The 21,336-nt window shown below is 42.1% G+C and overlaps 1 protein-coding gene across 5 annotated transcripts in view; it reads left to right on the top strand.

The window, feature by feature from the left end:
* Nucleotides 1-21,336, top strand: part of PLA2G4A (phospholipase A2 group IVA) — a 119,844-nt gene that overhangs the window by 53,616 nt on the left and 44,892 nt on the right. For 4 of the 5 annotated variants that reach the window (XM_064515547.1, XM_064515546.1, XM_064515545.1 and 1 more), the window contains exons 4-5: nucleotides 5,103-5,184; nucleotides 18,594-18,742. In XM_064515547.1, the coding sequence (XP_064371617.1) occupies nucleotides 5,103-5,184; nucleotides 18,594-18,742 (231 nt within the window). Of the gene's footprint in view, nucleotides 1-4,914; nucleotides 4,981-5,102; nucleotides 5,185-18,593; nucleotides 18,743-21,336 lie in introns of those variants that run through there. The other variant, XM_064515549.1, reaches the window with a different exon arrangement.

Genomic DNA, 21,336 nt, shown 5'->3' with positions numbered 1-21,336 from the left:
ATAAGAACTGATACCATAACTGCTTAAAAAATGAGATGCAAGTCTTTGAGGTTTTTTGATTTGAAGATTGAAATTGCAAGGAAAATTTTACCAAAATTTAGGACACTCAGAGTCAGCAAAATCATATCAGTGCAAAAGTGATGTTTTTTTTTTAAATGGCATATGGCATTGAAAGACTCAGTTAAGAGCTCTGCGTTTTCCAAAAGTCTTTCTGCTAACTATTATGTATTTTACAATCTCTCTATTTTTCTTTCTTCTCCTTTTATGAAAAACTCGGAGGAATAAAAGAAGAAATTGATCAAGTTACTGCGCGTACAGGCAAAATTGACTGTACAGAAGATGCTTTTAGATTTACTGAATAAAGAATTAAAGAAAATTGTTATGTTTTATGTCTTCAGTTACATTGATATTGGGGATAAATATTAAAATAATGGGTAAAATCATTTCAAGATTAAAAAAAAAATTCTGTGTGTATGCAAGGGAGTCTGTCTTAATACGTAATACCCTGTTAGGAGAATGGACTTTATGAAAATCTTTTACTTAAGAAAACAGGCAAACATTTTCACTTCTCCAGCCCTGTTGCCAGCTCAAATACCCTACTTAATGTCAAGGAAGTAAAAATAATAAATACTTATTACACAATCAATCTATACCAGAACTTCCTGATGTGTGTAAGTACTTCTTGTGATTGAGTTACATTTAATGACTGTGCATTCTGGACTGTGAAGAATATTATACTCAACACATGCAAATTTCTTGCTTTCTCAGTAAGTGCAGAAGGTACATAGACAAAACCTGATTGTCTTACAGCAAATTTTAATGTTCTGTTTCCTAGTTGAGAAGTGGGAATGTAGTGGCATTTATGTACATATGCATGTAAAAATACTTGTGCCTTATGTGAAATAGAGGAAATAAGATAATTAGGGAAATTTTACTGGGAGAAAAAACAGTCAAAGGCGGAAGAGGAAGGAAGGAGGCAGGAGGAGGCGTTAGAAGGGATGGAGAGTCCTGGCATGGGAGCAGGAGATACTGCACAGTGGCCGTTCTGCATATTCAGAAAATCTTGTGCTTGTGTGTAGAAGGGGTGCAGTGAACCATCAGAGAGAGGATACTACCCATAGAAGCTTTTATAGTTCAGAAAAAAACATGTTCAGAGGTGGTATGGTAAAGATTTTTCTCCTTCTCTCACTTTATGAACAAGGAGGAAGCAAAGTGGAAGAAAATATTTAAAGCCAGGTCACTTTTGAAGATAAGATTTAGGCTTTTAAGTTAATTATGAGCTTCTGAATTTTTTAACTTGGCTCAGGTTTTTAAAGGTATGCAGATGTTGCTCCACTCAGTGTTGCAACACTTAAGTGATTTATATACCAACTTCCATTTTTCAGAAGTAATTAAGGAGTTGGCAATGTACAGATTTTTATCAAGATTTAAGGTGAACATAAGTCATTTTGTAAAATACAACTTAGTCATCTGAATTAGTACAGGCTGGATTTGTAAAGGTATTTAGCGTCAGTACATTTCTTACGGTATTTTCGGGGGGTATCTAAATTCCATGGAAGTTAGTCTCTCTGAAAACTGACAAACAAATGTTTCTGAAAGTCCTGCTAGCTGTTAATGTGGATATATAAGCGTCTTAGTACCCCTAGAAATTGGATCTTAAGTGCAAAATAGCCTTTTTTCAGGTTGCTAATACTCACTTCTTCATATGAACAAAGTTTATTTTGGGATAAGAGAAGATCGAGCCTTTTGAGCTTCCCATGTATCTCTGTGTATTTTTTTTTTGCTAAGAGGGAGATAGCTTATTTTAGTAGCATACTTTCACAAATTTCTTCCAAGCACGTGATTGTGGCCAGATATTAACTCATAATTATAAGTCTTGGTGTATTATTTTGGGTGACGGGCAGGGGAGGAAGATGATGCTTTTCTGTTGTTTTGACAAACCTCTGTGTATTCATGTTCGTTTCAAAGGATACAAAATCTTATGCCACAGTTAACTTTTTTGGCAGAACAGCAGCGGGAATTACGGGGCTTGCTGTTTATAAGTCAATAAAAAACGGTTCTCATGATAGGGTTAACAATACAGTTGCCAGCTTACAATAGGGAGTAATGACGATGTTCTCGTTGTAACAGGATGGAAATTCTAATAAATGGTGATTTATCCTTGGTTTAATGGTGAATGTTTTATTTGGGCCTGTGTGCTTCATGGATAGAACTGAGAGAGGCAGGAAAGTTATTTTGCAGAAGTATTTTTTGTGGACCGGCATCTTTAGCATAACGCAGAGTCGAAGACTGAAAGTGGTAGTATCCGTAGGCAGTTTTGCCGGCAGGACTCGGGCACCAGAAGTACTCGGGAGGGCCACAGAGCAGCTGGGAACTAAAGCCAGCACTCCCACGTCCCGTGCTTGTGACTTAATTACAGCCCCATCCTCCTCGCTTGCTAAATGCTCAGTGCTCTCTGATTCGTGGCCTTAATGAGGACAGACTCTTTCCTAACAGCTAAGAATGAGGGGAAGGGCGGCGTGTTTGTACTTTGGGCTGTCTCTTTTAATTATAAGGTTGGATATGACAAGGCAACTACAGCAGTCTGCTGCGAACGAGGTCTGGGGCCAAGGCTGCATCGCGAAACCGCCGCTTCGGCAGGCTGACGGGCGCGCGAAGACGATGCACGCTGGGAGCAGCTCCGAGCGCTCCCGAGGAGCAGGCTGAAAACAAGGGACTGCGATGGGGGCTGTTCTCTGGAGCTCGTAAAAGCTCTTGAAACAATGTAAATGACAGAGCTGGAGTAATTTTAGGTAGCTGTGTGACAGGGAACGCAGGCAGGAGTTTGCTCAGGGAGAAGTCCTCCTCCTTCCCATTGCTCCCTTTGCTCCGGGAAGCAGCAGGACCTCCGCTGTCCTCGCGGCGTGTGGGCGCCTGCGGCCTCGGTAGAGAGGCAGCAGTTCCGTGTCTGGGTCACTCAGCGTCTGCAGTGAAGTCATACCCTTAATGTCACCGTGGGCATTTTCTCCTTGGCGTTTGCCGCCGTGATGTGGCTGTGCCCTTTGCAAACCTCCAGACTTCAGACTTGTGGAGGAGTTTCTGCTGCTATCAGCTGTGCTATTTTTCAGTGCTTCCTGACTCAACTGTTACTTAATTATTCACAAGCCAGCTTTGCTACCATGAGATGATTAATTTTGGTTTGGTCTTTTTTTTTTTAAAAAACGTATAAGAAACATTTATTTTTGTATATACAAAAAAAGAAGAAATAAGAAGTTTAGAAAAGAGATTAAAGGAATTGTCATTTGTTGCCAGTTTGTATTGGAGAGGGATCTAATTTGGTTGTGGTCTCTGAGTGTGCGTGATAGAGGTATGAAATGGTGAGACTTGGCTGAAACAACCACGGTCCTTCTGAAACAGCTGTGAGAACCTCTTGAAGGTCCTTGGAGAATCTGGTTGTTGAATCAGTAAATACAGACATATGCCACTGCTGAAAGCTAAAGCACATATGAATTGGAGGGTTTCCCTGGCTCTTCTGTTTCTATTTTTAAAAAAGGGCTAGAAAAAGAGGAGGGTATCCAGAGAAGAAGATAGCAAGAAAGCCGCAGGCACAGCCTGAACAAGCACGTGCTATGACCACAATACTGTGGGTCATTTGTACATAAACATCAGAATTTCCTGATTCCAGCACTTTTCCTTCTAATTGGAATAGCTTATACGATCTTTAATACTTGGTTAGTTGTTTTGGTCCTGATAATTTACTGATATGCAATGTTTATTTTAACGTATTTCACAAAGTTAATGGATGATTGAGAAGAGATAAGATGGGTGTTGTTATTTCAGTGTTACAAGTTGAAACCTGAGGTACGCCTATACAGTACATTATTGCGGTATATCACAGCATACGGCATTACGGTATATTGTAGGTGACTGATCTGTAGGAGGTTCCATAGGAGGCATGTTTTTGATGCAGTGGCTTGAACTGGAAGAGCCGAGCAGCGTGGATGGACGCGCTGATGCTGTCTGCGGGGTCGAGCTCGAGCGTGAGGCTGTCTCCTCCCTGAGCCCGAGTTCCCGTCGCAGCAGCGCGAGTCGGCTCCCTCCAGGCCCTGCCGGTGGGCGAACCCACGCCCAGGCAGCGTGGGCAGTCGGACGGCTTGGGTGAAGTTAAGACTGGCGTTAAGACAGCAGTTTGCCTGTAAGCACTGTGAGGCAAGAGCCTGAGACCTGTTCCTGGCTCTAATATTGAACGCTTAACGTAACGATTTACCCATTAGCTCGGTGCTGTGTCCCCGTAGGTGTGTGTTGTCTGCCTTGTCCTGTGCGGTGGTGATGCTCAGAGTGGTCTTCAGTAGGATACTCAAACGTACGGACTATGCAGACAAAGTGAAAACAAACCTGTTTTACTTTATTTCTTATTTTTTACATCTCTTTCTACTTCCTGTCTCATGCAGGACTGTGGTGTCCTGGCTGCCCTTAGGAAAGGCTGCTCCTGGCTTTGCAGGGAGGGGGAAGCCCTGGAAACTGCAAAAAAATGCAGCTTGTGGATGTTTTTGCAGCTTGCTTTTCACCTTTGCTCCATTGTCTTCGGGACGCCTACACTTTGAATGTTGATGTGTACTAAAAATGAATTGGGGAGTCCCTACATTGCTAATGGTGTCCCTTGCATCTGCAATATCCGTATATCTGCTCCAAAACATATACTTAGATATAATTGTACCCATTTTTTATTGGAGGAAGGTAATCGCAAACACAAGCGCGTTGTAAAATAGCCTCCCCCCCCCCCCCCCCCCCATACTGGCTTGTCACTGACTGACTAAATGCCTTAAAGCAAGTTCTGTAGAGAGGAGGAGTGTTATTCAATGAGACTGGAAAAAAATAAAAGCGTGTTATGAAGAACCTGTTAAGTAGGTGTGGCTGCAGGAAAATCAAGCAACCTTAATACAAGGTCTGACCTTGCGGTAAAGCTACAGGGTGCAGTTGCGCTTTAAGATGCTCTATCCAGTATGCATTTCACTTACGTTTCGATTGGGGGATCTCTCTTTTCCAGTTTTTGGACAAAACGAAACCTATTTTGATGCTTTTTGGTTCTGGAGCTTAATCACCTCTAACTCTCTGACTTTCAGGTGGAGCACCAGTATTCCCACATATTCACTGTGACAGTAAAGAAAGCCACCAATGTCACAAAAGGAGCGATTGGTGATATGCGTGAGTATTTCTTTTTCTGCTTTCACATCTTTCATCTCTCTTCTAGGAGACTGCTTCCTTAGGCAGGGGGAGATGACACAATAAGCTTGTCATGCGTTCGAAGATCGTGGGTTTCTTTTCCTTGCTTGTTAAACCTAAGTCAATGTACTTATTTCATTGCTCACTCACTTTAGATCATAGAGTGGACTTACCACTCCTTCTTTCCATTGATCCAAAAAAGATGAATGAGTGAGTTGTACATAATTTGCCTACAAGCGAGCAACACCTACGTTTAGTTTTTGGCTTAGTTGGAACTGCTGTTCTGAGTAGAGTGAAACTGGCAATTGCTGTGTCTTCAAAAGGCTGTGGTTTGGTGGGAACACTTAAAAAGAAAGAAACCCAAAGCTCTGCTGAGTCAGGGCTCTAGAAAGAAAGAAAGGGGGAAAAAAAAAGACAGATAAGCAGATCTCATGATGGAGAGCTGTCTGAGACACCACTACTTCTCCTTTCTGTTACACTTCTGAGTCTCCAGCCTTAGCTGCGGAACAGGAGACCGCTAGGAAGAGTGGCCTGTGAAAACTCTTGGCTGCTCTTACGAGGGGAAGAGGGAGAAAATAATATGTTGGCTTAAACTGTTTAAAAACCCCCCAAATCTTGCTGCTTTGATTACGGCTGTGGTGGTGTTATCAGTTCATCTCTCCCTTTCCCTGGCGCTTCGTGCAGAGCATTGCATTGCCTGACGCTGCAGGTTGAGGCTAGGAGTGTGAGTGTGGTGCCTTGTTCCTCCCTTTCAGGGAGTTTTGGTCAGGCCTGTTTGATATACACTCGTTTCTTTCCCGGCACGTTCCTGGAAACTGCTTTCAGGTCAAAATGCAACTGCTCTAACATGTAGCTTTGCCACAGCAGGTTAACAGTTCTTTTATGTCTAGTGTCCAATATTGATATTAAATATGGGGGTTAGGTGGAAGTGGCCGTGAGAAGGGGAACATACCAGAGCCCCTAGTATGAGGGGAGAGTGGGGGAACCCTGGCAGAAGGGCGGAAGGAATCGGGAGTCTGGTTAGTATCTAGTACGGGGAGCATGCAGAGAAGATGCACTGGGGCATGGCCTCTGAGGGGGTGTTTATACAAGAGACGTGCTGCCTTGGAGCACAAAGGTCCCTGGTATGAGAGTGTGTGGGGAGCACGGAAAGGGAAGAAAGGAGTGTGAAAAAGAAGGTAGGGGGAATGGGGACTAAGAGGCAACATGGAAGGGGTGAAGAAGAAAGCCAGGAGCCCGTGGTAATTTTTTTTTTCCTTTTTGGCCTTAAGAACCAGTATGGTCCTGTAATTCCAATTAATATCTATCAAAAAAATGGTGTTTTTCCACCAAAACTCTTTCCGTGAAAACTTACTGAATTATCAAAACTGAAAAGTTATTCTGGAACGACTTCTTTGATAAAACCTGCCAGAGCTATGCTCAAGGGCCATTAAGAACTGCTTGGGTTCCTGCTAGCTTGTCTAAGGCAGCTGCGAATGCTCCATAGCCTGAAGCACCCGCACTCTGGGGCATCTCAGAAAGGGCTTCCGAGTTCCTGGGGCTTGTGCTTGAGTGCCTGGCATCCTGGCAAATACTCCAAAATCAAAAAATGTTAAATGAAAGAAATATTTGTCTCCTGTTTATTTATGAAGCTTGCTGTTTTGGAGCCTGGAAGCTATTTGATCGAATTGATAAGTAATGTTAAACACCTGAGAAAGATGCATGAAGTTGTGAGCAGCACAGGGCTGTTAGTTAGTCATGCTGGTCAGTATTTTTTTCATTGCTTCTGTTCCTTTTCCCATGTCCCAGGTGAATGCCTGAGGTGCTGAAAGTCTCCCACTAGAAATTTTCAATTCATATGAATTTCCTTGCATCGTCACTGCCCACACTGTAAACTGGAACTCTCTCTCCCTTTTGGAAAGGCCTTACTTGATGAGATGGAGATTTATACCTCTAGAGGATGTCAAATGCTCGTTTCTGAAGAGATTCTTGTCTTCCGGCTCAGGGCATGGGTGGGCAGCAGCTTTTGCTCACTAGAAGCACCGGTGTATGCACACAATGTGTGCAGCCACTTTATTTGTTTTACAGGTTTGCCATTCTTTCTCATGACTGATAACTCTAGAATATATGTGAAGGATCTGACTAAATCTAAGTTCATTCAGTGTATGGAAATGCTCATATTTGTGCTGCATGTGTGATTCTTCTGAGGTCTACCTCTCTCTGCTCAAGGAGCTGTAAAGGAGAGGTTTGGTGTACAGTCTTTTAACTCTGTTCACGGTTGGGCATGGAGGGCCTGACTTCTCATCCCTGACAAAAAGCATGGCATAGTTATCCACACTGCTGTCTCTTCAAGCCTTGGTTAGGGAAATAAATAATATTTTAAGTAATTTTTCAATGCTTCTCGAGTTCTTCATTAGTGAAGAACAAAAATGGTTGTGTCACCCCTAAGACTGGGTGGTAGATGCACGCCGCATTATAACATCCACAGGCTGTGTTTTCTTGTGTGAACAGGTCATGCACAGCGCTGCTGATTCAAGAGATATTCGTAGTTTCCTGGCTGATCCGGATGCCTGGAACAGCAGGGAAAGTTGGAGCTAGGATAGCTTCCAGCCCTCTATTTTTATTTTGCTTGGCTGAGATTTACCTTTGTCTCTGTAAGCTCTAAAATCTCTGTAGAGTGATCTGACTAAGACTAGCAAACAAATCTGAATCTGGGTCATAGCAGGATCTGAGTCTCTAAGCTACAGTGGCTGTTTTGTTTCTCACTGATAAAGCATGTCAAAATAAACAAAGAATGAGGAAAAATCACGTCATACGGATTTTCCATGCCAATATTTTCCATATGTGCCTGAAGGAAGTTGGTGTATTTACACCACTTTGGCTGTCTGTTTGGGGCGGGGGCAGTACATGAGAGTTATTGTTAAAAAGGCATGACCCATGCTGTTAAGAAGTTGTGAGAGCCTCTACGCAAAGGCAGACTACCTCTTTCTCAGCAGTTCATTCAAGTCCTTTATTTCAGATATCGGATCATTTTCTATTGCCTTTGTGTAAGAGTACGTTGTTTACTGATTTCACTTGCTTTAATTTCATCACTTCTCTTTCAAGGTGTCTTTTACGCTCTAGATGTTGTCCTAAGAGCATCCAGTCAGTGCAGTTCTATCTTTACAAAGAGTTTAAATTATGCTTAAGTGACTGCTGCTGTAATAGCTGTAGCGAACTTTTCCAGTTAAGTTGCTCTACAGGCTGGGAGACTTATGAGAAGAGCAGCTTCAGCCTATAGAATATCTCAACACCTGCATGTTTTTGGAGAGGATTTAGTTATCTTCATCCCTTAGCCTTCTGCTGGCCACAGGGTGCTTGCAAAATCGTTTCTCTGACCGGAGCTTTTGGAAGAGACCTCGGCTCTAGTCCAGCAAAGTCTTATGTAATAGGTGCGGAGTTCTCAGTCTACTTTGGGTACCAAAGCATACTTTTCTTACTTCCATGAAAATAGAGGGAGTTGCAGGAGAAGAAAAAAAAAAAGCAGAATCCAGATCTGCAGAGTGTTGAGAGAGCTTGCAAACTTTGGTTCTTTTTCAACTGGATCTCTCCCTTCTAGATTTTCAAGGGGCTTGGTGTAAAATTGGACCAAATGGAGCATTGGAAAATTTGTCCTATATTTCTGAAGACCTATTTTTTTTCTTTAAGCATAGTGGCTTTCAAAACAATATGTAGCATCTACAAAGAAAACTAGTTGTATGATACTGTTCTTAGTGATCCATAATCTTCCTTAATTCTGTTTTGGATTCATTTGCAGCTTTTATTTTCTTTATCTGCTTTTCATGTCATGATAATATACAGGTTAACTCTGGGCATCTTAGGGAAAAGAATCCTTTTTTAAATAATCAAAGAAGTTTAAAGTTTGGATAGCTCACAGCACTAGAACTCCAGCTTATATCCCAGTTTCTATCCATCCAGTTGGAATTAAGGATGCATTTCCACTGTAGTTATGCTGCTCAGACAAACAAGTTAAAGTACTGGGAGCAGTCCAGTCAACAGAGCTTAGCCCTGCTTGCAAAACTTGCCAACATGAAGGTGGAAAGCAGCTGATGATGGTTATAGCCCATGTGGCTGCCACCAGCAATAATTTGCCCCGAACACTGCACTGTGGCAGTGTCACTGACATGTTCCCTGCCTCTCCCAAAGGAAAGGAGGAGCCGTGATGTTGCACAGGGCGAGCGTGTGCCTCACTCTGCCTGCAGCACAAGTCCAGGCCCTGGCTGCTGGACGTGGCTGAGCAACATTCGGGGGACAGGGAGGAGATGACTTCTAGTGCAATGTCACAGTCACCCTTTCTGTCTCCACAGGCTTTTGCCTTGGCGTTGTCTTCACTTCTGGCCATAGCCCTGAGGGTCCAAGCTAGCTCGTCTAAAGCCACAGTAGTTGAGTGCAGTTCAGGCATAGATACACAGTGTTTTAAACATGAGCTAGCTGAAAGGGAAGGAATTGGAGATTGCCTGCTTGTAACGGAGTAGAGACACAACTGCTTGCATTACAGCAGCTTATTCGGGACTAATCCAGATTGGTAAGTCTCTCATCCTCACTGTTGAAGTGTCAGATAACTCTTTCTACAAGGCCATGAAGCAGGACCTTTTTCCATGAAGCAGGATTTTTCCCCAGGAGTTGCAAGAGGGAAAACAAAAACTAAATGCCCCCCTCTGCCAACCTAACAACCTGGAGAAAGTAGGTCAGAGTTGGCCCATCTTCCTACAAACTGCATATCCAGATCTGCACGTGGGCAGGAGCCGTAAGACGCGCTAGATGCCTACGAGCAAATGAGAAGGGGAGCTCTTTAAGTAGTTCACAGGGAGGAGATAGCGGTTTTTCCATTTGGACCTGTGCTGCACCTATCTGTGCTAGGGTGGCCTGGATGGGCTGCCGAGTCCCATGGTGACCAAGCTCTGTGGGCTTCAGCAACTCCTCTTGACTTGCCTCTTGCCAACAGCCCCTGTACCAGCTCTGCTGTTGGTCATGTTCTGCGGTGGTTCATGCTCCACAGCCAACCATAGGAGCCCAGTGTGGCTCCCGAGCCATGGGCTAGTCGTATGCTATTGCCTAACTTCAGAAATGAACAGTACTAGTAACAACTGCTCATGAAATTTCTACTGCAAATCTCAGCCTAACCTTGATGTAAATGTAGGCCTGACTATAATTTCCTTAACACGTTGCAATGGTTTTGCCATGTTGTAGGATTAGCCGTAAACAGTGCTTGGAGGTGAAGGTCACGTTGAACACACTCGTGTTCCACAATGAAGGTAGCTAGAAAAATATTGCATTTTCCAGTTGCAAAAATATCTTTTAAATGTAAACAGATTCTGTCTCTGAACACTTCACATCTCATTATGGAGAAAAGGACTATTTTGGTAGAATGTCAGTGAAAACTTGTTTTTTCCTCTTAGGGGAAGGCTGTCCTGTATCTCCTTTACGTTGTAATAACATCAAAGCAATCATACTGGCTTAGACCAAGGATTCATTTCACCTGATATTCTGTAGAGCATCCTCGTCTTCCCCCTCCTGGCCCTCGCCAAGCTGGCCGTCTGCGGCAGCAGGAGAAGGAAGCTTGATGGTGACTGTGGGAACTGTTTCTGTTCTGGTGTCCTCTCACATCTCCAGGCATAATTTCACTGGGGGCTCCTTGGATGCCTTCAGGGAGTCGTGGACGCTGCTGTTTCTCCATTTTTAACCTTTCACCTTTGATCTCCCTCCTTCTCTTCTGTTTTTTCTATAATCATATAATTTCTCCCTGCTTTCTTTTCTCTTCCGTCCTATCCCTCTTCCCAATGAGGTCTTTGAGGTTTTGTTAGGGTTGGACTAATGCCCACATCTAAGGGAATATCAAGAAGAGCATGTGATGCTTTCCCCTGATCTTCTCTGAGCCCTCAGCTGTTTTCAGCAGAGGACCTTCCTGGGCTGGATCTGGTTCCGATGTAGTTAATCGCTCTCATTGAGTTTCTCTTGCCTAAACTTTACTGTTTTCCTTGAATCCATGTAAGTCTTCTCATCCACAGCTCCTTTGAGGATTTCTGCAGGATACTGTCTGGTCTGTGAAGAGGCACCTTTTCTTTGTTTTGAAACTGGGTCTTTCGAGTGTAATTTGAAGCACCCCCTAGTTACTCTGCTGCATTTTCATGATGTTGCCTTTCTCTGATATATCAGTCCTTATCAAAGAAAAGGTTTTTTAGTAATAAACAAATAATTTCTGTATTTCTGACTGATGAATGCATTCTAAAAGGGAGAAAAACATTTACCGTTCTTCATCCTCCTCAGTACAAAAAGGAACACGTTTGTAAAGCCTGTCACTAAAAACAATGCTCTGTCAAAGTGTCCTGCAGACAGTGTTAAACAGAGGACAGTTCAAATGTAGGGAACGACTGCTCGCTCTGTGCTAGATTGTGCCACGCTTATTTGGCCTGATTAGCTCGCGCACATGATCCCTTTCCCTTTATGGAGCTGTCGAGGGTGGTGTGCGTACGCTGTTCTGACTAAGTGCTTCACCATCCCTTCTTAGCGCTCCAGACGAAATGCCTCCAGTAACTGCACCGAGCAGCAAGGTTAGTGCAGAAACAATTCCTAGGTGTCACTTTAAGTTTCCTGTAACTGCTTGCAGTAGCACGGATGACGGTTTTCCTAAGACATGATGTTTGTGTAAGCAACTTGAGCCTATGCTTAGCTACGGTTCTTCCTAGTTAGGACAGCTCCAGGTTTTTGAAACATGTTCCTGACAATCGCCTGAATTGAAAAGTCAAAGCAAGAGCCTGTTCTCACTAAGGCCTTGAGGCTGCAAGTCAGCAATGTAGTAAATCCAGCTTTAGGGCTCCTGGTAGGGGACCAAAACCTCTAGAGCCTCGTGATACCAGACACAGATCCAGTATAAACTTGTTCTGAGGATTCAGAGTTGTTTAGAACATGCTGACAGGTTAAATTCGTATTAGTAGACTTTATGCCAGGCTAGAAATAATCTATAGTCCATCAGCCAACATAAACCTGGAATAAAATCCGTAGTGCGGGTTTTGTGTAATTTACCAGGAATGTGGCGATATGGCTAAATGTATTCTAGATGGAGGTATCACCGTGCAGATCTGGCATTGTCATGGAGCCACAGCCATAGCTGCACTGGGCAGCCGTACCATCGATTCCTTCCCTTCCTGTTAGCGTCCTTGCTGGCAGACTGAAGTATTTCGCAAGCTTAACACTGAAAGCTCTAAGAAGTCACCGCTTCAGTTTAAAAAAAAAAAAAAAAAAGGGGGGGGGGGGGAAACCCCTTGGATCCTGACATACTACTAGAAAACCAGATTTTTCTCTGAGCTATTGCAAGCTAATGTTTTAGTAACCTTTCACTGCTGTTTCTCCGCAAATGAAACAAGTTGGGCAGATATTCTAGAAAAGTGTATTTTTTTTTTTCAGCCTGAGACTTTTACAAATTTGGCTTGAACCTACTGATGGGTTTCAGCTGACTTTACTTTTTTTCAGGGCTGGATCATCATAACTCCTACCCGTATCCCACGTGGCAGTAAACCAGGTGGCAATGTTGTGTTCAGCTCATTCCTTCACTTAAGTAATGCTGGAGATGAAAAGCACTGTAATGCGCTAATAATCTCTGGTGACTGCATTACTCAGTTGCAGGATTTCTCACAGCAAAGCCTGTTGCTTCAGGAGCCTTACCTCACTTGGAGTCACCTTCCACCCATGAAATCTAGCCCTGCACCTTTCCCTTTGCAAAATCCCTTTTCAAAATGAGGGCCAAAAGCCCTGGAATTCCTTACGGTTGCTTAAAAGAGGCAGTCAGAAACCTGTCCCTTCCTCCCTGTGGCCCGTTACTGGTAATCTCTCTCTGATCTCCCAGATATTTCAGGCTTCCGGTGGCCTTCTGTCTTCTCAAGACTCTCTTTAGTCTGGCATCCAAATCACCATTAGCCTATGAATGCGTCTGCTTAAAGACTTAAAAATACCTGTCCCAGACTAACAGGAGGCATGGATTTGAATGTATTAGTTAAACTGCACTAGTACCTGCTGTGAACACTTGTTCAGAATTAAACTCAGTTAATTTTAATTAATTTCTGAGACGCTCTACATAGGGATTTAATTTAACTTAGCCTATATGCTTTGCAAGTTAATTGTTTTAGTTGCCTGTGTATCCACAACCCTACAAAACTGGCCATTTTGAAGCTGAACTAGCTGAAACAGGCTTAGCTGGAATCTGTTTTCTAAATGCGGATACAGGTCACCACGGCTAACTTGAATACAGTGGACTAATCCACTGTCCTTTTAGAAAATGGAAATTCAGAACCAATCCAACACTACAGAGGAAAGTTAGGCCCTGCTGCCTTTCAGAGTCTCCTGTTAGCTCTTACGGTGTTTTCAGTGTTGGAAGGAGGGCTTGCGTTTATGCAGCTGCAATACTTTTTAGTGCGAGGATTGCCCAACGGGGCCACGGGGTGCTCATGTGCTGCGCCCTGACGCGGCCAGTCCTGCTGCCTTGCCTTCCTGCGCTCCACCTCTTCTGGGGGAGAAGAGCGTTGTGCTTCCCGAAATCACACCTGCGGCCTCCACGGTAGAGGCGTCCACGCGTATTTGTTGCCTGCGACTTTGCAGGGAGGGTGCACCAACCCGAGGGCTTACCCTGAGCACCAGACAGTCTGATCGCAGTGGTCGCTGCCCGCTCCAGCCAGGCACCCAGCCACGTAGCCTTGCCGGCTGTTGGACAGGGGAACTTACGGCTGCGCTTGTTTTCTTGTCCTCCTCATCTCTCTGAGGCTGAAATAATCAGTAAATCCATGGTGCCTATGTCCTCCTGAACACAGGAGTTGAAGCTCTTTTAGGGCCTTGTGTCAGCCTGTCCCTTCACTAGTTTGCTGCAGAGCAAGGCTGAGCCCAATCTAATGATACAAGTATTTGTCAATTTGTTGTTATTTGGGAAGTCAATTTGTTAATTATGTGGGAATTACTGATATCTGACGGTTACTGATAAATACTGCTTTTAGTTCCCATTTCCCCTTCTTTTAAAAAGGAAAATCACATTCGAGTGGGAAAAGACATGATTTCAAAATTCACTGCATCTTTAGAGTCTTCTCATGACCACAGTAGAGATATACATCAAATCACATTTCCGTGCCTTTGCGAAGCATATTGTGCAGAGAGGCACAAAGTTTGCTATTTGAATAAAAATTCATTATTTTTAAATGCACATCCATCAAAACTACGCTTCAAGCCTAGGCAGAGATTCACTGTAGCTTGCACCATGCTGGTCTGCTGTGATCTGTAGTAGTTACTTTTCAAAGGGAAGGCTTTCATATGCCCTGCTTGGGGTTTCTTCAGGGAAACAGTAGCTTTAGTGACTTCTGCAAGCTTCTGAGGAGCCCTGCAGCCACCCAGCACGCAAGTTCCCTTCCCCGGCGGGAGCCACGTGTTCAAGACGGACCGTTGGCGCTTTTTGTTTTTTCTAAGGTCGTAGCTTCCTCCCCCTTGGAGGAGAGGGCGAGTTCATTTAGCAATTCCCATCATTAGCGTGGCCTCATTTCAGTGGCGGAGCTGCACGTAGCTCCGTACGGTTACCGCCGGCATCAAGAGAGTGAAGCAGCGTACGGCAGAGCAGGGAATTGTCCTCGGCGTTCTCAGTGTCGCGGAGGAAATGAGCCGTTGCGAATGGGGAAGGTGTCTTGAGCAGTGTGGTGAAGTGGGAAGGCAACAGAAGTGTGTATTAATTCATTTCCACTTTCCTAACTCTCAAACTTTGTCATTTGTGTTTAAAGGAGAAGGAGATGTAATTAAGGTTTGTTAGAGCTCCTGTGATAATCAAGTAGGACTGCAATACCAGAAGCAGGAAAACACTCTGTCTTCTTGGCGGAAAGTAGGCAAAGATGTTCACTTGGGACTATTCCGATTTTATTAAGAAGTCTGCACTTAATGGTGGAGGATGTTAGTTAACAAAAAGGCAAAAAATTCTAATGAAGCAAAGTAACTGCTTTAAGAAAATTCTGCAATATGATTGCTGGAATATTTCTGTAATGCCCTAGACAGGATTTTTGGAGATCTGGGTCCAGGTTTACATTTTATAATGATGACGCATATGTTAACTGAAAAATTATGTATTTTTATTTAATATTCAAGTGTTTATGAAAGCTCATATAAAAAAATTCTTATGCTATTAACTTATTTTGTAACAAAGTGGATTTTGGAACAGTTCAATAACGTTGTGTTTCTTTCAATTTTTGATGGTCAAATTAGATAAATTTTAGTGTATGACAGAGGTTGCTTTAACCTTGGTATTTTAGATATGAATGGGTTTTCTATAGTTTCTAGGTGTCTATTACTCTGTTGGAATAATTGAAATTGGAATGACTGAAATATATATAGTTAATTATATTAATATGAAGACCTGGTTACAGTTCATCCCACCAAATGGGTAACCTAAGATAAAAGTGCTTTTACTCATCGTAGGAAATTTTTAAAGTTTCTTTAATAAACAGATTGCTTTAAGTGTTACTCATTTTTAATGTGAAGATGATTGATCCTAATTAGTGTCCATTGTGTGTTTAGCTTTGTGATTCATAATATAATTCATCATATAATTTAGAGATAGGTTTCTATAGGAGTTATGTACCAGAAGATAAAGCAAATGAGGAAGACTCATTGAATCCTTACTTCCTACCTCCCAGCCATTTGTTAAGCCAGCATGTTTAAAAATAACAGTTTAGATGCTAATTCTATGTTTGGTATTGAATGTCTGTTCTTTGAAAAAAGGGACTCTGCAAATTAGCTAGCAAAAACATACAGGAATAAATACAACCATGCAAAAAGACATACTGCAACTATATTATCTGCATATGGCAACTTTAATGTTCTGAAATACATTGGGTGAATAATTTTGTGTTACTTGCCAAGTTGCTGGCAGCTAGTTTTTGAGTGCCATTCCCAACCAATAGCAAGGAGTAGGATTCTGATTATTGAAGTATAGCTTGTAGTAATATTTTAACCAGAGTATGCAATCTTCCCGTATTTTTCCTCTTCATCTGAAAAACGAAGTTTTAAAAGAATAGGTTTGCATTTTCTTAATTAAAAGTAGTGCAAAGTAAACTTTCAGACAAGAAAGGGCGGATGATTAACTCTGCCTGAGGTTAAAAAAGATAATGAAGGCAGGGAGTGAGGGGGAGGCTTGGCAATACTGAGCTACTGAAATGTTTTTCTTATTTAGTGTAGAGACTGGCTTGAAGCTTAGTTGTGCCATGCCTTGGGTTTAGTTTCTGTTTCCACAGCTTGTCTGATGGAGAAGTTTGTCGTGGGATCTGTGTGCCAGCGTACTGCGGGGCGGGTTTCACGTGCTTTGCGGTTGTGAACACACATAGGAAGCCGTTTGCTGTTTCTTTTTAGAGGAAAAGGAGTCAAAGTGTTTTCACTCACTAGAGTTTTGTAACTCCTAGTCAGAACCAGTCACATAATCAAGTAAAAAAACTGATTGGAAAGAGAAGCAGTGGAGTTTTGCCCAGAACGCTGCTTCATATCAGTGTTTTGGTTAAAAACCAAGCTTTTGTGGGCAAGTTCAGGCTCTTGGCGCTCTGCAGTGGTCATTGCCAAAGCACTGCGCAATGTCCTGACTTCTCAGATGAGATCCTGCCACTACTAATTTCAGTAGATGTTAAGTCTGGTTAATGTTCTCCATTAGAGTTGGCAGGAGGCCAGCTGTTTCGGTTCAGAAATATTTTTGAAGTTTTGAATTTTGCTTCCATTGTGCTCTGGAACACAAACAAAATCTCCGGAATGATTTTTAAAAGTTTGTTTTTGTTTTTGTTTTTCCCCAAAAGAAGACAGATTCCCATTTGAAAGTATTGTGATTTTTGTTTTGCTGTTTTCCTCTCCTTCTAGCTGGGGCCGTGTGGCTCGACAATCTCTCTGATAACATTTTGTTGCAATCGGAGTCTCTAAAAATGTTTGGCTCTGAAAAAAAAGTATCTTTAGACTTAAACTGTGTACAAGGAGGAATGTTCTGACCTGCTTCACCCATTAATGGGTTCACTCTCTTTCCCAAAGTGATCTTTGGGAGAAGCGTTCTTGTTTAGGTGAGTATTGTACTTACTTGAAAATGTTTCACAAAAGCGGAGAACAACCTTTGAAAAGAAGATCCTGGAACGATGTGCATTAATTTTACCCCAGAAGAGCAAAGGGCTTTTTATGATGACCAAAACCATGGAAATAACTTCCTGTGCTGTCCTGTGAAAACATCTGAGCAGTGTTGCAGAGGACTCCATAAAGGGCTGCATCAGCCCAGGCCTTTGGCTATGCTTGTAGCCTCTTACCTACTGCTTTCTCAGTTTGGCTGAGTTTCTTCTATTTTTGTATATGACATCCTCTCTTTTCGAGTTGATAGAAGAAGATTCCTATTTCCACAGGGATCTTTGTCTTTTTAAAAAATGGACTTAAGTGTAAAAACATGATAAAAAACTCTTCAGGAAATGTAATGTAGCACTGTGGAGGGTTCATGACAACTGAAATTTCTCATTTAGGAATGAAGTATCATCACACTGGTGATGCTTAAGCCTCAAAGATCTGTTTGATTTGTCAGAAAAAATTACTTGCTTTAACTGATTGGAAAAGTAGGATTCGTAGGGCTGCCAACCATGCATCTTTGCTTTCAGGAGTGAATAGCTATTATTAAACATAGGTCAGGCGAGTTTTTTGTCAAGATTTATTTTTCTGCCCCAGATAATTCAACTTAGATATAGTTGGCCTCTGTTAGTATATTTTCAATTAGTTTTCTGCACAGTCATTACTCAGATATGGTATGTAAATAAAATCTTGAGCTGCGGTGACTTCCATAGAGCTCCAAAGACTGCAATGGCTTCAGTTTTGAACAGCTCTCCTTAAGCTGTGTTTAGGAGTACATAAGTGGCCTGACTTGTTTCCTCTGTGATTGCCAAACCAGCAAAGGTAAAAGAGGATGCAAAAGGATATACCAAGCTGCTTGCTTTCATTTCTAACTGAAGACTTTTCGTGCTAAACTTACTGCTCTGACACAAGCCAAAATAATTAAAGGATAGAAAGAGAAGAAGGGATAAAAGCTTTTGAAAATAATCACCACTGCCAGGTAGAAATGTACTTATTTCCAATAAACTTGAATCATTCTCAGTACCATTCTGTTTGCGCAAGACTTTTTCTTCCTCTCTTTAAAATCAAAAGCATAACTTCCATTTCTTTTGGGGAGACTGCTAATGTCATTATAGCATTTATGTCATTATATTCCTGTAGTTTATATAACTAAATTTATATATTTTTTTCTGTCATAGACCATGAGATGATTTGTGGTTTTGCATAATTGTTTTGGTTATTACAACCCAAACTTGAGTTTAATCTAACTTTTGCACCTGTTTTGCTCTGTACAGTTGACACTCCAGATCCCTATGTGGAGCTGTTCATCCCATCAGCCCCTGACTGCAGGAAGAGAACTAAACATTTCAATAATGATGTGAATCCCGTGTGGAACGAGACCTTTGAGTTCATTTTGGACCCCAACCAAGAAAATGTCCTGGAGGTAAATCATCTGAGGTGTATCTGTGAAATGGGAGTTGAGCAATGTCTGGAAGGTTAGACTAACAGTATCCTGTCCATGTACAGCATCTGTTGTCTTAAGAGTTCAAATTTTTTTTTTTTTTAAAGAAACATTAAAGGCTATATTTTGCCTGTAGGCATGGTACTAAGCAAGAGCGTAAGTAGGAGTAGCCTTGAAAGTCTTTGTAAGTTAGGCTGCTGAATCATGTCTCTGACTGCTCCTGAGGACTGGTAGCTTACTGTTCTTCACATCAGCTGTAAATTATTGTCTCCCTGCTTCCTTTGCTGATTCAACTATTATGGACAGTGAATAGCTGGGGGTAAAGTCAAGTCTCTGCCCATTCCCTCTCCTCCCTGAGGAGACAGAAACCAGAAGCATGGCCCTTTCTTCTCTGAAGAAGCCAAGGCCTGAAGCCAAGGTCTGAGTTGCCCAGCTAGTGATGTTTTCGGAACCTTTATTCCATGTGCAGGCTTGTTGACTAAGCCACTATCTAATCTGACTGTGTACAAAAGGTGAGTATAGCTATTTTGTATGCGTACATGGTAGGCATCTAAGGTTATCTGTGGTGCTTTGATAGCTTGGTGGTTCTTAGGGGATGGCCCTAAAACTAGGGATAGAGTCCTCTTACTCTAGTTTAGGCGTGTTCAACCTAAATTAATAGGCCAACTGGCACAGAGACTAAAGTCTGTGAAGCCTTTATTTGAGCTAGTAGCCATGATTTCTTGGAGCTAAACTGTTCAAGGCCTAAAGTTGGCCGGTACTTCCTACAATGTTCGCTGTGTCCCTGGAGAGGCAGGCATGCTCTGCTGTCCAGGGAGACAGAATCGCATGATCAGCTCGCTGGAACACGAGGAGCCATGGCATGTGTCCTCCACAGGTGGCAACAATACTGGGGAGGTCCCAATAACTTTGTTAAAGCATTGTGGAAAGGAGATATTACCTGATATAATTTCCAGCAGCTGGTCAGGTGCACCAGTCACGTGAGTTGACTCTCACCAAATGTTTTGGTCGTGGACATGCAAACTGGCACCGTGAAGCCTGAGAAAAGTTTGAAATCTCTAACTTCAGTTATTTTTTCTAATAACAAGACAAGCGAGTAGGTATCAGGAAACAGAGGAATGAAGTAATTCTATTTTCTTCATGAGAAGCATTTGCGGAAATGGAGAGGAAGAAGAAAAGAAGAACTTGGGTTCATCAACCTGCCTCTGTAGCAATATGGGAAATAAAAATTGTTATATTTCTACCTGATGAAACTATGCAATCCTTTTTTTAGCCTTTGACTGCAGATGAGCAAATAGAACACAATATGATGTGTAAACAGTTTTTGATAACTTCAGGTGTCCCAATCAGTATTAAAGCTTTCAAGTTTAAAGTTCTACTATAATTTCAGCTAACGTAACTCTCTGCGTTTGTAATCAAATGAGTGTCTTAATTGTTTTTCAACGTCTGTAGATTCTAACATAAATCCTGGGGCAGAGAGCTTTTTGTGTCTCCTTGTAGGAGCTCTTGCACTTTTTAGTTTCATCATTTGTGAATCAAATACAAAGTTTGGGATAGTACTTCTTGTTTTTATGCTTGCATCATACGTGCAGGGTTAAAACTGCCTCAGCAAAAAGGACTCAGCGAAAATCTATAATATAATTTATTCTACCAATTACATAGTGAAGGAGCAAACAAATGAAAATTGTATGACAGAGGGGAAAATGGAAAAATGTAACTCTGCATTTGAGTTATACTTGGATCTTTTTCAAAGTTCAGCATCTTTCTCTTGGTTTTAACTGATAAATTAGTGAGGTGTAATTGAATCCTCATCTCTGTCTTGATTAAGATTTTCTTTTCGAATTTCCTTAGGCTTTTTTCTCATTACATTTTAAAACACATTTTTGAGGTGAAATAAGTAACGAGCTCTGAAATGGGATCACAAAAAGAGTTTTCTAATAGGTTTTGTGCCCTCCAGGACACTGGATTTTGGATCAGGATCAAGGGGAATCCGTTGAATAAAGAACCTGAAGATTTCAGGGAGCCTGCACAGTAATTACTGAGACTCTGTGTCTCTGACTTGGTTCCTGCTGGTTGTCATTCTGATGTTGTTAGAGCTGTTGTGGATGTTGGAAGATGCAGGAGTTACTGCTTGCTAAAAGTTTGGTGTGATCTGTAGTAGGTCCCATGGTCCTCAAAAGATGAGAGGAGTGGAAAACTAGGAAATAGCAAATAAGAGTTAAAATATAGTCACTTGGTTACATTGGCATTTTGTAAAGATCGGGTCAGATTCTGCTTGTAGTTACACTTAGGCAGCTTCCCTGGTAATGTATGAATTTGTTGAGTGTAGAATTTGACTCAAGAATTTTAAAAGAATAAATTACGAAGTCGTGAACAGCAATGGCTAATGCCTTATCTACTGCCGCCTTTAGAATCGAGTACTGCGTCTTGTACTTGATATCTTTATGCATCTTCACGTGATGAAGTTGGGACGGTGGCAAGCCATTCGTTCCTTACCCGTTAGAAGATCTCCGATATTTTTGATGATGGTGTGACCTGAGTCATTCACTTCCTTCTATGGTAGTAATGTGACTAAC

The sequence above is a fragment of the Dromaius novaehollandiae genome, chromosome 8 (assembly GCF_036370855.1).
Source record: "Dromaius novaehollandiae isolate bDroNov1 chromosome 8, bDroNov1.hap1, whole genome shotgun sequence".
In the NCBI taxonomy this organism is placed as follows: domain Eukaryota; kingdom Metazoa; phylum Chordata; class Aves; order Casuariiformes; family Dromaiidae; genus Dromaius; species Dromaius novaehollandiae.
This window is presented reverse-complemented; position numbering and strand designations above follow the sequence as displayed.